At 49.4% G+C, this 15,676-nt stretch overlaps 1 protein-coding gene across 7 annotated transcripts in view; it reads left to right on the top strand.

Annotated features, from left to right (window-relative positions):
• Positions 1-15,676, top strand: part of TSPOAP1 (TSPO associated protein 1) — a 62,390-nt gene that overhangs the window by 30,198 nt on the left and 16,516 nt on the right. For 6 of the 7 annotated variants that reach the window (XM_017824079.1, XM_017824076.1, XM_017824075.1 and 3 more), the window contains 9 exons: positions 2,335-2,518; positions 2,803-3,023; positions 5,157-5,266; positions 7,090-7,199; positions 8,597-9,412; positions 9,911-10,062; positions 10,831-11,400; positions 12,504-12,782; positions 13,045-13,224. In XM_017824079.1, coding sequence (XP_017679568.1) covers positions 2,335-2,518; positions 2,803-3,023; positions 5,157-5,266; positions 7,090-7,199; positions 8,597-9,412; positions 9,911-10,062; positions 10,831-11,400; positions 12,504-12,782; positions 13,045-13,224 — 2,622 coding nt within the window. The remainder of the gene's footprint in view (positions 1-2,334; positions 2,519-2,802; positions 3,024-5,156; positions 5,267-7,089; positions 7,200-8,596; positions 9,413-9,910; positions 10,063-10,830; positions 11,401-12,503; positions 12,783-13,044; positions 13,225-15,676) is intronic. The other variant, XM_017824078.1, reaches the window with a different exon arrangement.

The raw sequence follows: 15,676 nt of genomic DNA, 5'->3' as shown, positions 1-15,676 counted from the left end.
TGTTGTGGAATTATGGCTGTTCCTCTAATCCCTTTGGCATCAGCCCTGCCTGGAGCAGGAGTTTGGGCTGCACAGCTCTAGAGTTCCTCTTGAGCAAAGTGGAGATGCTCTCATCTCAATACAGAGCAGAAGACACGGAGAAAGGTAACGAGGGACATGTGGAGGGAAAACATCATCTGGAGAAGTGGAGTAGAGCAGCCAAGAAGGAGAGAGTCTCAGAGGGAGGGGCTGAGCTGGTGGTGGTTGGCTGTGGGAAATCTCAGTTCCTGAATCAGTGGCTAAACTGAGCCCACCAAGCTCTGCTCCTGCTCTTGCAGCCTCTTCTGGAAATCCCACTGCCCAGGCCCAGTTGTGTGAGGCTCCTCTTTCTCCCCATTTTGGGTTGGGCATGGACACAGCAGTCTCCTGTCTTTTCTGTGTCTGGGGCTTGATTCCTGCTGGTTCCCTGAAGCTCCTGGCCTTATTTCCCTCTTCCTTATCCCCATTTCTCCCAACACTGCCCTGGAAACCTGCTCTTCCCAGCTGTGATTCCCTGCAAGTAGCCTGCTAGAAGTATACACTGTGTATGATGTGGCAGTAGGACTTAAGGGATGTTTGTATGTTATTTTGAATAACAGATTTCACAGACACCTGACTAATTAGGGATCTTGGAATTAAACTGTGAATTATCTGGGCTATTGGCTTGGCCACCACTGTAAATGGATTTAAAGCGTGATTAATAAATTTACAGGACAAGGTACTGTTGTGATGCTGTTAAACACAATGTCCAGATGCATCTGCTGGCTCATGGCTCCTGAGAAGGCAGGAAATCCCTTTCTGGTCCTGCAGTGGAAATCCCTCTCTGTGTTCTTGTGGGCTGTGTCCCAAGGTGGGATCAGGGATGGATGTTGGACTTGAGGAAGCCCTACTTTGATCCAGTGCAACTGTTCTTCCTGTTGATGGTCTCTTTTCTTTATTAAGATGTGTAGGAGAGAAGCATTTATGTGAAAAATCTAAACTGTAAGTAAAATGCAAACCCTCAGGATTGCAGAGGAATCCTGTGCAATGGGATTTAATAAACAAGGAGTTGACTCTGAGCAAGTGGAGAACATGGACACTTCAGGAAGTTACTTGTGGCATCTGATTTCAGTTCAGAGACTTCCCTTAAAGCCTGAGAGCACCCAGGGAGTCGTGAAGGGAAACAGAGATAAACTGGAATTAAAAAAAAAAAACCTGGGAAATAAAACTTCAGGCACCCCCATGAATAGGAAGCGGCTCCAAAGGTTTTGTGTTGCTCTGAGACCACAGAGAAAGCTTTTTCCAGGTCAGGTGTGTTATTTTTAGAGCTGCCTAAAAACCAGGCTTTCTGCCTCACATAATATTTCAAGGCAGGATTTATTTTTTGAGTTGGAAGGAGAGAAAAGCACTTCAAACGCGTTTCGTGGAACGGAAAATTTTGAGGAGCGCAGTGCAGTCGTCTGTTATGGAGCATCTTACCTACAAAAAAAGAGTGAGAAGAGGGAAAGGAGCAGTTGCAATGTCCTGGGAATTCATGTGCCTACCACTGGGAGAATGTGGGGATGTGTAAGGACAACCAGGACTCAGCAGTGGTTTATAAGGGGAAGTTCTAGAGACGGTAGGAGGAGAATCTGAGAAAATACAAATGGTAGGAATGTGTCCTTCCCTCTCCAGAGATTTCCCCTGCTTCTCATCTTGTTGAGATGTAGCTTTCTGGGCCTCAGCATGAATTTTCCTGGAGCAATTCCTCCTTGTGGGACCTGGTGGGAAAGCGTGTGGGCTTCCACATCAAAGGAATGTTCTGCAACACAGGCCAGGGTGATCTCTGCCCTTCCTGCTGCCTGGAGGAGCCAAAATCTGCAGGGACAATCAGGAGTCCTGCCCAGAATGGTGGGGAGGGCAGGGTAAAGTTTTGGGAGCTTGCTGGAGCCTCTGCAAGTATGGATGAGATAGAACACTGGGAGAGCAATTCCTCTGGGTGATGTGACTTTAATCCTCCAAGAAATGCTCCAATCTTTTCTTTTCAAGGCTTATTTATCTGTGACTCACATCTGGTCTTGTGCAGGGCTGGGACAGGATATTGAAGTTCAAACCCAGCTTTTCAGGGATAATTCCTAGCAGAGCTTGCAGTCAGTCCCCTCATAGATGAGGAGCTTCAGGTTTTCAAAGGTACTAAAGCCGTGGAGCTGCCAGTTCCCAAATCCTGTTTCTGGGCAGGGCATTTAAAAGCATCCTTTGAAGTCTGGGACCCACTGGAAAGACACAGCAAAGGCTGTTTGGAGCCTCACTGGTGGGTTTGCTGTGGGTTTGTGCCTCATCCCACGTCTCTCCTGGCAGGCCCGGGTGAAGGATCTGGAAGATCAGTGTCGCAGTCAGACAGAGCAGTTCAGCCTCCTGTCCCAGGAGCTCCAACAATTCCGGCTCCAAACGGGAAAAATCGACCTTCTCACCTCCACTCTGGTGACTTCAGAGCTGCCCCTTGCTCTGTGCAGCTCCACCCCACAGCCCCCCTGGGAGAAGGGTGAGTGCTGGACATGCCTGGGAGCGTTTTCACAAATGAGTTGATGTTCCCAGAAATGGGAAGGGGTGAAGGAAATAACGCGAACGTTTAGTTAAATCTTGGGATCTCCGTCTCTCTCTGTTGTCAATACTTCCGGTTTGTTTTGTAGTCATAAAGAGAACCTGGCATTTCTCTGGCCAGAGTGTCCAGTCTCTTAAATGAGGCACATTTGTAGAGACTTGTGCTGCTCGTTGCTGATCCTGGATCCTGCCTGTGGCTCTGACTGATGGCTGATTTTATTGCAGAATCAACTGTTCCTGGGTTGCTCCCTCACCAGAGCACTAAGAAGGCTCACAATGAAGTTGCTGAGGAGTTGGAGTCATCCCTTAGGGTGCCTGACACCCCTGGGGGCTCCCCAGCTGCTCCCACCAGTGCTCAGAAACAAGCCAAGAAAGTGGAATCTCAGTCCAGCTCTTCGAAATCAGAGTCCATGCACAACAGCCCCAAATCCTGCCCAACTCCAGAGGTCAGTATGGGAGGCCCCTCTGTGGTCTGTGCTTTCCAGAAGGGAATAAATGCATTGCTGAGAGCACCAGTAAGGCTGCACAGGTTCCCCAGTAAGGCTGCATTCCTTCCTTCCTGGCTGCCTGAAGAAAATGGGAAAAAAACCAAGAGAAAAGCTGTAGGAAAGTAGTGAAAAGACCTTGGGTGCCATGGCTATAATGCTGATTTCAACGTGTTACTGAGCTCCTGGAAGGAAATAACTGGCTGGACAGTGTGAGAAGGACTGGGATGGGGAGGTTGATTGGTGGGAAGTGTGGGAAACTCTTGCTAAGCTTCCTTGTACCATCTCAGCTGCCACTAAAACACAAAAAGGCTACAAACTGGAGTTCTTGGCATACTGAGCAGCTGTGTCCAGACTACTTTTAGCCTTGAGCTGTGGATGAGGAGCTCAAACTTCTTTGCTGGTGAAAGAAACCATGAAAAGACACCAAGTTTGTGCTAAGAGGGCTGGAATTAATAGGCTTTGCTTGTTTGTGCCCCCAAGATCTCATGGGGGGTTGGTGCTTCTCCTCCCCAGGAGCTCTTGGGTGGTGGTGTGGGTTCACACAGAGTGTTTGGTGCTCTGTGTACATCACTTCAGGGGACAGCTCAGGGTAAAGCAGTGCTGGGATGGTCTGGGTGGCAGTTTTTGGTTTTTTGGTGTTTCCTGGGCACTGAAACCTTCTTGGTCTCACTGTAGCTGTGGAGGACACTGATGTGTTGAGCTGAGGGCAGGGCACTAATGAAGGGCTGCTGTGGGAGGCAGTGCCCACCACTGTGTAGGAGCTCTGGGAAGTGCCATGTTCAGAGACAAAGGGAGGAACAGGCCAGAACTGCTCTCAATTCTGTAGCAGGAAAAAATCCTACTTTTTAGCTCCAGAGAAAGCTTGGAAGCCCCCATGCCTCCCTGGAGAGATAAGTGCCTACAGAGTCAGTGTGGGATCCTTGGAAAAGCGTGTGGAGCGTTTGGCTTCAACAACACACAGTTATGGGAACACTCCAGGCTGCTAAAAGCTGCTCCATCTGGGTGTCTTTTGGCTGTTACAGGTGTGTTATCCCAGGACATGGGGCAGGATTGCTTTACAAGGAGTACACTGCCTTGAAAAGATGCTCTGGACTCCTTCAGAGATTAACTTTGGTACTTCACGTACTAGAAAAACTACTTTATATTCTGCTGCCTGCAATGGGTCTCCATCAAAAACACATTTGCCTCGAGGTCTGCTTTCAAAAGGCAGCTTGAGTTGGTTCATTGGCACCATTTCAAACAAACCCAGGCGAGTGCATTTGCTCCAGAAGGAGGGTTGGGTTACACAACTCATTGCCACTGGATGAAAAATTCCAAAATGTTACTGGGATCAAAAAGACTGAGGTAAATTTCCCAAAGGTGCTTCTGCCACCAAATGCCCTGAGGGTGCAGCTTCCAGCTTAGGAAATCCAGAAGTAGCTGAGGGCTGGGAAGGGAGAGGCTGTAGCAGGAAGATGAGTTTTGTGCCTGCTCTGTCTCTTGTGCTTTTTGTTCAGTGTGATGGCCCTACCAGTTCCACCCAAAGCTCTGTCTGATGTTGGTGAAAGTACATAAACATCATATTGAAAATTTACAGGTGCTGGAGGGGAGCAAAAGCACTTGGAGACCTCAACATCTAACAGAGCTCTGAGGTCTCCTCTGTCCAGGTTTGTGTTGCACACAGGGACAACTAATGTTTCAAGGTACAAGAAATGAATTATGGATGTGTAGAGTGGGAGAGGTCTCCAGAGTCTCTAGTCCAGAGTCCTGCTCCAGTGGGACTGTCACCAGCACTAGATCAGTGTGGCCACGGCTTTGCTGAGCTGAGGCTACAAGTTCTTCAAGGATGGAGATCCCACAGCTCAGTGGGAACTTTTCCCAAGTCTACGTCACCCACCTGGGCAAGGAGTTTTTCTTCACGTCTGGCTGGAACCCCTGAAGCTGCAGCTTGGAGCTGTTGCCTTTTATTACTACTTCTTCACCTAAAAAGTCATTCTTCCAGATGGTCCTTAGCCCAGGGGCCACCAAACATGAGCTTGGGGGACTTGTTCACTGATGTTTGACCCCTTTGAGTGTTCCTTTACTCAGATCCTTTCTCTTCAATGTTTTTAGGTGGACACTGCAAGTGAAATGGAAGAGCTGGATGTCGACAGCATCTCCCTCATGCCAGAGCCAGGCAGCCAAGGCCCTGCAAAGCTCCAGGTGTTCTTAGCTCGATACAGGTACTGAGAGCTCATTTCTTGTGGTCTGTGTGGTTACACAGGTTATCTCAGAGTTGCCTTCTTTACACTCTTCCCTTGAATTCACCAAGGAATGGATAATATTAGGTTGGACCACGTATCTTATTCCTCCATGGGTTTTGCAGGCTGGGAGAGCTGGGGGGGTTCACCTGGAGAAGAGAAGGCTCCAGGGAGAACTGAGAGCCCCTTCCAGGGCCTAAAGGAGCTCCAGGAGAGATGGAAAGGGACTGGGGACAAGGGATGGAGGGACAGGACAAGGGGGAATGGCTTCCCTCTGCCAGAAGGCAGGGATAGATGGGATATTGGGAAGGAATTCTCCCCTGTGAGGGTGGTGAGGCCCTGGCACAGGTTACCCAGAGAAGCTGTGGCTGCCCCATCCCTGGAAGTGTCCCAGGCCAGATTGGATGCAGTCTTGCACCACCTGGTCTAGTGGAAGGTGTCCCTGCCCATGGCAGAGGGGTGGAATGAGATGGTTTTTAAGGCCCCTTTCAACCCAAACCATTCCAGGATTGTATGATTTGTTGAGACCTGTTATTTCCTGCACAAGCAAGGCTTAGCTCAACAAAAGCACAGTAAGCTCAGTAGCTGTTCAGTGACCAGCCCTGTGTGAGACTTTTCCTTTCTTTCAATATGATACTGTATTGAAAATTCAGTTTGAATTGACATATTCCTTGAAATATCTTTTTTTTTTTTCAGAATAGTCCAATACATTTTCTCCCAAGAAATCTTATTCCAGCAATTAAGAAAATTTCAGCCTAGAATGCCTGAAGTTTTTGGCCAAAATCTTTCTGGCTGTAATTTTTAAAGGACGGGGGAAAAAACCACAGAATAAACTCAATTTTTTTCTGTTACTAACTGTTTCTGTACACTGAGCATCATGGTCAAACTCATTGCTATTTACAATTCAAAGAGTATTGACATATCCTTCAGCTTTTAAACTGGGGATTGGAAGGAAGAGACTTGGGATGATTCTGTGCTTGTGAGGAACACATCAAATCTGACCTGTGTCTTCTTGTCAGAGTCTTGAGTACATAAGGTCTCTGTGAGCTGAGGGAGACCTTAACATTGCTTTGGCATGTTGAAATCCCCTTTAAAGGCTAAAAAGCAGGAATTGGTAGGAGGTGTTTGTAAAGATGTTTTTCACGAGGTATTTTCCTGTGACATGAGGCCCTCTGATGATCTGAGGATCCCTGGATAGGCAGGTTAGAATTACCTGCAGACCAAATCATATCACCAGTGTATTTATAACTGTCATGCCAGTGAAGCTTTTGGATTGCTGTTTAAAATATGGAGTTGGAGCAGGAGAGGGAGGCACCACAACCTCTCTGTGCAGCCTGTTCCAGTGCTCGGTGACCCTCAGAGGAAAGAGGTTTTCCCTCAGGTTCAGGTGGAAGTTCCTGTGTTTCAGTTTGTGCCTGTTGCCCCTTGTCCTCTCTCTGGGGACCAGTGAAAAGAGCCTGGTCCCATCCTCTTGACACCCACCCTGAAGGTATCCCTTTCTTCTCCAGGATCTGAATCCCAGATCCCTCAGCCTTTCCTCAGGAGAGAGATGCTCCAGTCCCCTCATTGTCCTCATATCTCTGTTCCTTCAGATGTCACAAGACATCTGTTCTGCTCCTCAGAAAATTACCTATTATTAATTATTATTGTGTGTAGACTGTAGCTTTGACCTTTGCCTGTGGAATTTGCTGCTTGCACGAGTGGATGAATTCCCAGTGAATTGAAAGCTTGTCAACATCACAGCTCAAATGTGTTGCTGGGCAAGTTCCTATACAAATTAAGTCTTCCTGCTGTAAATATTTCAGCTACAATCCTTTTGATGGACCTAATGAAAATCCAGAGGCAGAGCTTCCACTGACTGCTGGAGAATATATTTACATCTATGGGGACATGGATGAAGATGGCTTCTTTGAAGGTGTGTTCTAACAGAATGAAATGTGGCTGAACTCCTGTGGAGAGTTGATCTCTCTCCAAAAAATGAGAGAATTTAGTGAATCTTGAAACCTCAAGATAAAGGTTTTCTGCCCAAAGTTAGTTTGTTAGAGGGAAGAGCAGATTCTGTTGGAAAGAGTCTATTTATGTCATGATTAAATTAAGTCTAAAACGTGAAATCCTGATCTGATTTCAGTGGGAATTTAGCCACTGCTTTCAGCACAGCTCCAGATTTCATCCCCATATGGTTCCTCCCTCTCCATGGAGAGGAACACGTTCAGCCCCAGGCAGATGGGCTGTTTCCCTCCTCCCAGGGGGGCTGTGTGTGAGCCAGAGCTGCAGCAGGTCATGGTCTCCGTTGGCTCCTGCTCTTGTGGCAGAGAGGGGATGAGACAATCCATCCAAACCACAGTTGTGATCCCCCTTGGTGTCACACAGCGGGTTTCTGGTTTGGCCCCTTTGCAAACGTGATCCTGGTTGATTAAGAGGCAGATGGATTTGAAACCAAGAATTGTTGGCTGTCAATTTGCACTGGGGTTTTTGTGGAGCCACTTGAGGACTGAAGGATCCTAATTTTCCTGAGGTGCTTTGCAAGAGCTGAGGCAAATGCATGGGTGTTGCACTGCTTGCTCTGTGACTGCTCTGCCTCCTTTTTTTCTTTCTTTCTTTCTTTCTATTCCCAAGCTTCTCATGTATTCATTTATTTGTCTTTTTATTTCTTGTTTAAAGAATAAAAAGGTTGTTCTTTACTAACCTGTTCTGCTTTCCCTGCTTTCAGTTGATTTGCTGTAGGTAGAGTTTGGAAGGGGGAAGGCAGTGCAGTCCCTACTCCTCTGTGGTTTGGGGGACCAGGTGCTGCGTGTCCCTTGTCCCCACAGGTGCTTTTGGGACACCTTTAGTCCAGGAGCTTAAGAAAGGAGGGAGCTAAAAGGAAGCCCAGTGCTGAATACAGAGCTGGAAAGATGGACTTTCTTGAGGAAGTACTACAGACCCTAAATCTCTGTGGCTGGGAGAAGACGTAAAGTCATCCATCTGCGTAGTTTGGGAAGGCTAGAAAAGTTAGTGAAGGAGCTGTGGTGAGGAACAATGGGATAATGAAGAAGGAGAAACCCTTTAGCTAATTACACAACTCAGCTTTTCACTTACTTGGCTCTGGAATGTGTGGAGCAGTGAGTCTTCTCAGTGTGGCACTTGGGATCTAACAGGGAAGCCCTCGGAAGTGCAGGAAACATTGCCAGGAATAACCTCCCGGAGGTTTTTTTCCTTCCTGAGTGCAGAGCAGTTGTGACCCAGCGTGGATGTTGTCCCATAGTCCTCACAGATGGGTTGGAAGGCTGAATGGCAGGGGCAGTGGTAACAGGTCTCCTGTTTTCTGTTTAGGGGAGCTGATGGATGGCCGGCGAGGGCTGGTCCCCTCCAATTTTGTTGAGCGGGTTTCAGATGATGACCTCGTGACGTTTCTGCCTCCGGAGCTGAACGATCTCACCCATAGCTCATACCAGGAGAAAAGCTTGGTCAGTGCAAGCACCAGCAGTGGAGATAAGAGTGATTTCTCCATTGAAGAGAGTAGCATCAGCCCGCTGGCCAGTAGAGCAGAAGGAGACCAGGAGGAGCCCGTTAGTCACACAGCAGTGCCTTACCCACGAAAACTGACTCTGATCAAGCAGCTTGCCAGAAGCATAGTTGTAGGCTGGGACCCACCTCTTTTGCCAGCTGGCTGCCCAGACATACAAAGCTACAACATCTATGTGGATGAAGAGCTACGTCAGAACGTGAAGAGTGGCCTTCAGACCAAAGCAGTGATTGAGAAGCTGGACTTGCAGAGCAAGGCCTACCGCGTGTCCGTGCAGGCGGTGACCGAGCGCGGCAGGTCCGACAGACTGCGCTGCACCTTCTTTGTGGGGCAGGATTTTGGGGTGGCACCCACCATGCTCAAAGTCAGGAGTGTCACTGCCACGTCAGCAGAGGTCACGTGGCTCCCTTGCAACAGCAACTACAGCCACGCCGTGTACCTCAACGGGGACCAGTGCGACGTGACCAAGCCCGGGGTCTACTGGTACACCTTCCACAACCTGCAGCCCAGCACCCAGTACGTGGCCAAGCTGGAGGCCAGGCCCATGAAAACACCCTGGGAAGAGGTGCCTGAGGGGCAGGAGCAGGACTCAGCTGTGATTCACTTCACTACCCCACTAGCAGGTATCCCATGCAGCGCCCGGAGCCGTGCGCTCGGCCGTTCCCTTGCTGGGAAGCCTTGGGATGAAGGGAAGCCAGGTTGATTAGGTCCCAAAGCCTGAGGTGCTGTACTGTTTTGTCTTAATGTTTTTCTTCTTTCTTTTTTTTTACAATTTTATTACCCCCTTTGCTTTGGTTTGCTCTGGGAAGACCCCCCCTGTGCATGCCTGCCGGGCAGGGCAGGGGAGAGCTGGTTTGCCATGACCTCGCTCGAAGGGTCTCTGCAGCTTGGCCTCAGCTACTTTTGCAAAGTTCTGTTTTCTGTGCATTAAAGCTTTCACAGAACAAGAGCACCTTGTTTCCTCTGGCTCTGCCTGTCATTTCCCAGGACTAGCCTGGCTGTTCTGGTTCAGTTCTCCTGTGGCAAAGCTGGTGTGGGAGTTTGCTCTTTGAGTCGAACCAAAGTTGAGCTTTATGCTGTAGCCAGGTAAGCAAGAGGAGCGTGTTTTTGGTCTTTCACAGGCACACCTGATGCTCCTTTGGATGTCCAGGTAGAAGCTGGTCCCTCTCCAGGTATCCTTGTTATCAGCTGGTTACCTGTCACCATTGATGCCGAGGGATCTTCCAACGGGGTCCGAGTCACCGGCTACGCCGTGTACGCCGATGGACAGAAGGTTGGTGCTGGGCAGGAGGGGCTGGGACTGGAGTAACAGGCAGTGTCACAGCCTCAAAGCATGGAAAGCTGGATCCAGAAGCGTGTCCTGAGGAGACAATCCCAGTCCTTGGCCTGGAAAGGAGTGGTATCAGGGAGGGACATTGTTTGGGGGGTGTGATACACACCAGAAAAGGCACCTCTCCAGCTTTTTGATGTGGTTTTGATGTAGCTAAGCTGGGAAAGCTCCTGTGGCAGGACCTTGGAGTAGCAGAACAGGACAATTAGTGTCAGTCTCCTCTGCTCACCTCAGGCACTGGCGTGATCCTTGGGGAAGGAAGGAGCTCAGTGAGTGGTCAGGCCATGGACAGAGCACTAGTTCAAGGACACAGCCCTCGGGCTTGTCTCCAGACTGTAAGGAGTGAGGTGTAGTTCTCCATCAAGAAGGGTGCATCAGAAGCAATGTGACCAGCAGGGACAGGGAGGGGATTTTCTCCACTCAGGTGAGACCCCACCTGCAGTGCTGCCTCCAGCTCTGGAGCACCAACATCAGAAGGAGCAAGTCCAGAAGAGGGGCAAATATAGTCATGTTTTATAGAATATCCAGTTTCTCATATGATTATGGTAACAATTTCCCTTTACTGTTCATTCTGCCCTCAGAAGGTGAGAATTCTGCACACCTGCTCTCCAGAGCTTTGGTGTCTGTCTTAACTTTGGATCAGGAGTTGTTCTTCTCAGAAGGGCTCAGCTGTGCACAAACAGTAATTCCTCACGGTTCTTTTGCTCCCAGGTGATAGAAGTTACTTCTCCAACAGCTGGGAGTGTCCTGGTGGACCTGTCCCAGCTCCAGATGTTCCAGGTGTGCCGGGAGGTTTCGGTGAGGACGATGTCTCAGTACGGGGAGTCGGTGGATTCAGTTCCAGCCCAGATTTCCTCGCTCTTGCTCCGAGCCTATCCCTGCACTTCACCTGCCTCCACCACTGTTACCTCCAGGCTGCCCAGGGGCGTTCCCAGGGGCTCCCTGCCTGCCCACAGCCCATCCACACCCCCCACTCCTGCGCTCCTGCTCCGACAGAACATTCCTGCTGAGAGCTCAGATGCCAAATTGACTGATGTCTCCTCCGGCCCCGCCGGCCTGGCGCGGACTCTGCCAGAGAAAGCCTCCTCAGCACCACACCTCTCCTCTCCCAGTGCTCCCTTGGTGCAGGATTTGGGCACTTCCCCACAGGGATTGGATGCTGCAGGAGACAAGAAATGCCTGTCTGTGCCTCCGCAGCAGGCTGGGAACACAGTGCTCCATGGGGAGGGCCCTGCCAGGGAACCAGGATTACAAGGCCTGGGAGAAGGCACAGAGGTGCAGGTAAGTGCTGCCATCTCCTGCCCAGTGCCACGTGTGCTGGCAAGGGGAATGGAACAAATGCCACTGAGCATCTTTCTGTGGCATTCTTGCCTTTGGGTCATCATCCAGTGGTTGGGAAACTCTCAGGGAGTTTTGGCTGATGTAGTGTACAGGTGAGGCTCACCTCTTGATCACATGTGCAAGCAGATCAGGAACAGAGTCAGGAAAGCAAGAATTTGCAGAGTTAGAGGGTGATAAGAGTGTTCCCTCCTTTGTAGAGCGAAGTGGGTGGTCCCAGGATGGAAATTGTCCTTCTCACTTGAGATGTGAGTGTTGCTGTCAACAAAGGCAAACAGCTGTCAGATGAGACTTGAGATCAGGCCCTGTCTGGCTTTTGTCTGAGCCCAGGGGATATTTAAAAGCTTGGCAATGCAGTGTTTGAATCTCCCTGGAGTCTGATCCTTCAGTATTTTCAAAGCAGATAAGGACAAGGTTGTGCTCCATTGCAAAATGCAGGGAGGCTCCCTTGGAGTGAGAGAAAGAGGGGGTTGATGAAGGCCCATCTGCCTTACCCTCCTTGTTCCTGGGGCTCCATTCCTCCATCTCCCAGAGGTTTTCTGAAACACCAAACTGAACTGGTTTAAAACCAGATGAAAAATCCCTGTAATCCAACTAGGATTAGGATACCTAATCAGGAGCTTGTTGTACTTTTCTGTGTATGTTCTTCTTCATTAATTCCCCTTTTCTTCACAGCCTTTTCAGTTCCAGGGTAGTGCCAAGCCAACCTACCAGGGAGGGTGTGGGACATTCCTCTGGCCTATGAGAGTGGGAAATGACTTTGTACAGTTTGGGCTCTTCTTGCTATTTTTAAACTAGTTATTGTCAGTACAGGTCTGGGGCTTTACCTGAGCCAGGTGTGGTGGCCAGAGCTGCAGCAGCAGAAGCACCATGTGTCCCTTGCTCCAGGGCTGGCCAGCCTTCCCAACTGCCAAAATATTCATATGTCAACAACACAGAGCACATCGGAGGGTCGCAGAGTTTGGGGTGATAAGGACCCCCTTTTGGTGCTTAAGTACCCTGAGATACCTCCCCTTGATTTCATTGGTTTTCGATTTGTTTCCCAGATGGAACAATCTGGATCCAAAGCTCCAGAGCTGGAAGGCCCCTCTGACAGCAGTGTGAAGCTCCATGTGGAGACCTGCTCCGTGGAGGAGTCCCCCAAAGGTCCCAGTGCTGACAGAGAGGAGGCAGAGGAGAAGCACCTGAGCCCAGAGCCTGTGTCCTCACCCAGCCAGGCTGAGGGGACACAGGACACCTTCCGAGACGGGAACGCGGGCGGGAGCAGCTGCAGGTTGTCTCCTGGCAAGGAGGTGATGAAAGAAATGTCCAGAGTGAAAAGAGAGGTTTGTTTAACCTTGGTTGAGTGCCTGTGTCCATGGAGAGATGTGGATTGTGTTTGACATCCCGAGTTTTCCATCCTTAGGCAGTGCTGCTCTTCTGCAGGCTGATGGTTGCGTATGTGTCAACATGTTGCTGCCTTAGGTGCTTCCCACTTTTTTTCCTGCCACTCTTGAGCTGTGTGTGTGCTAGAGACAGGAAAAACACTCCTTTATTGCTGGAATAGAGCCTGGGAGGACTGAGAAAATCTGTTTTGCTTTTCAATAGCAAGAAGAAAAACTGGCTGAAATGGGCCGCCGGCAGCTGACCCTGTTCTCTGAGCACAACCGGAGTTCTGAGCTGTCAGATATTTTGGAAGAGGAGGAAGAAGATGAACTGTCTTCAGAAGCTCTGGAAGACAAGAAATGGGACCAGAGTGAGCCATGTAACCAGGAGAATGGGGAAAAGGTAACTTGTCCAGGGCACTGCTCGTGGGGGGTGCCAGTGCAGCCATCCCATGCCATCAGCTCACAGGAGGAGGTGCTGGGCTGAGCCCAGTGCTCCCAACAGTGCTTTCCTAAGGTCCTGCCTGCTCTGCTTGTACTCCCAGGCTTAAGGTAGTAAAAACACGAGTTCTCTGGGAGAGGGAAGGGTGTTCATATGCAATGAATGTAGCTGGGGTTTAATTAGTTGGAAAAACACACAGTGTGATGTGAACTTTAGAGCCCAGGGTTAAAATCGATCCTATTGAGTTCTTAACACAGATATAAACAGGGAACAGATAGAGATCTGTAAATTCACCCACCTATACATCCTGTACCAGCTCACCTTCCCTCCTAAGGCAAAACAGGCATGGGATTCTTGGGATGTCCCATGCAGAGCCAGGACTTGGACTTGATAATCACTGTGGCTCCCTTCCAGCTCAGGATATTCCATGATTCTGTGATATTTTGGCTTAGACCTTGTTGTTCTGTGTAGCCAGGGATGGCTTGTAGGAGCAGAGCTGTGGCTTTGCAGTTCAGTAGCTGCAAGGGAGGAAATCCTGAGTGAGCTGAGTGACCAGATTAATTCACGTTCCAAGAGTTCAAGCTGGTTCGTGTGTTTGAATGCACCTGTGGCAGGTGATGTGCTTCTGACTGCATGGCTGGGAAGTGCTGTGGAATCCTACAAATTACAGCAGTTGGGATGAACATCCATGAGAGAAAGTACTGAGGGTGAAAGACTGGGAAATTAGAAGGATTTGAAGGAACTGTGGTATGTCTGGATGGCAAGAAAGCACCATCTTTGGGTTTTTTATGCAACCAAAGAACACCTGTAGTTGATGGTGCCCTGTGTGGCTGCTGCTCTGCAGGGACAGGGCTGCTGAGCACTAAATGGTAGCAGACAGTGCAATGATTCTGGAATAAATTTGCTACTGCTCCTTTTGTCCTTCTGAAGGAGCTTCTGCTTCCCAGGTGAGGGGTTGGACCTGCAGTGCAGCATATCTGGAACTCCAGGAGGGCCTGGTGGCTGGAGGGGCTGAGTCTGCCTGGGAAGGAGTTGTTGGAAGGGCTTCCAGCTGTTGGGATTGCAGTGGAAAAAAATGGAAGAAAAGCAGCTTCCTGAGAGGAGAAAAGAGGAAATAAGAATGTTCAAGAACACCATTCTTTGTTTTTGTTTTTGTTTTTTTTCCTGAGTGTTTTATTGACCTGAATGATTTTGGTTGTTCAGGTTTTTTTTCTGTTGAGCTGAGCAAACTGGTGCTTCTTGACCTGATAAAGTGATTGTTTTCTGCCCTGGCAGTGGCAGGGTGGGGGTGACAAGATGCTGAATGGGGAGAGGACATCAGGATCAGGAAGCTTTAGGGCACAGAGCTCCCAACACTGCCTTACAGAGTGAAGGAAGATGGTGACTGGAGCAGGCAAAGTCCCAGCAGAGCTGCTTTCTAGGATTCTGTGTATTTGGTTATGTTTTCTGTTATCTCAGGACTCCTCAGCCAACTCTTTCAGGATCTGGAGGATGAAAACAAGGAGAGGTGCTGCTTTTAAAATGGTTAACCTCAAATAAATTGTTTAATTTCTGAAAGCGTTTATTATCTTAAAACTCAAAAGCAGAAGCCACAAGTTTGCAAACAGCTAAAATAAGTCTTACTGGACTACTCCTAGTTGCTACTTACAAGGTAGGAGCCTAAATGTCTTTAGAACACATAATGATATAAATTATCAGGGAAGTTGAACAAGAGACCTCCAGAGGTATCTTCCAACTGAAATTACACCTGGGATTCTCCCTTTTATTTTACTGTAAATATAATAAGAAACAAACCCATAAATTCTACAGTTGGTCCATGACAAATGTTAAAATTCAGCAGCGTTTTCCCCAGAATTTGCTGTAACCTGGTAGGCTCTCACCCAGCTGCAACTCTGTGTGACCCTTCGAGGTGAAGGGTTTTCCTGTGTGTTTGTGGGACTTCTGGAAGGTGATGGGAAGGGCCCAGGGCAGGTCCTCCCATAGCAGCAGCATCTCCAAGGGGTGTCTTTAGTGCCCCAGCACGAGGACAGAGAGGGGAGGGGGGGCTGCAGGTCCGTGTGTGAGCTCAGCCCCGCCGAGGGAGGAGCCCCCTCAGCCCTGACGTGGAGGGATGAGCTATTCCTGCCCTTCATCCCAGCCCGGGGGTGAAGCCGTGGGAAGCACGTGGCAGGAGGAGAGGTGCTGCAGGCAGTGGTGTGTGTACAGGAGAGGCTGGGAGGGAGCTCTTCCATGCATTTGCCTTCCTCGCTTCCCGCTGCATTGCTGGTTCATCCGACCGTGTTTGCCAGAAGATCCATCGCTGTCTCTGCCCCTTCCCCTCGCTTGGCTGCAGCCACGGCTCCATCCTGCTGTGCTGGGAGGGAACCAGGGTCACTGTGCCTCTCGTTTTAATGTTTATTTCCTCTCTTTTTTC

This window comes from Lepidothrix coronata, unplaced genomic scaffold, assembly GCF_001604755.1.
Source record: "Lepidothrix coronata isolate B3197 unplaced genomic scaffold, Lepidothrix_coronata-1.0 Scaffold108, whole genome shotgun sequence".
NCBI lineage: Eukaryota > Metazoa > Chordata > Aves > Passeriformes > Pipridae > Lepidothrix > Lepidothrix coronata.
Note: the sequence above shows the minus strand (reverse complement) of the source record. Positions and strands in the feature narration are given on the sequence as shown.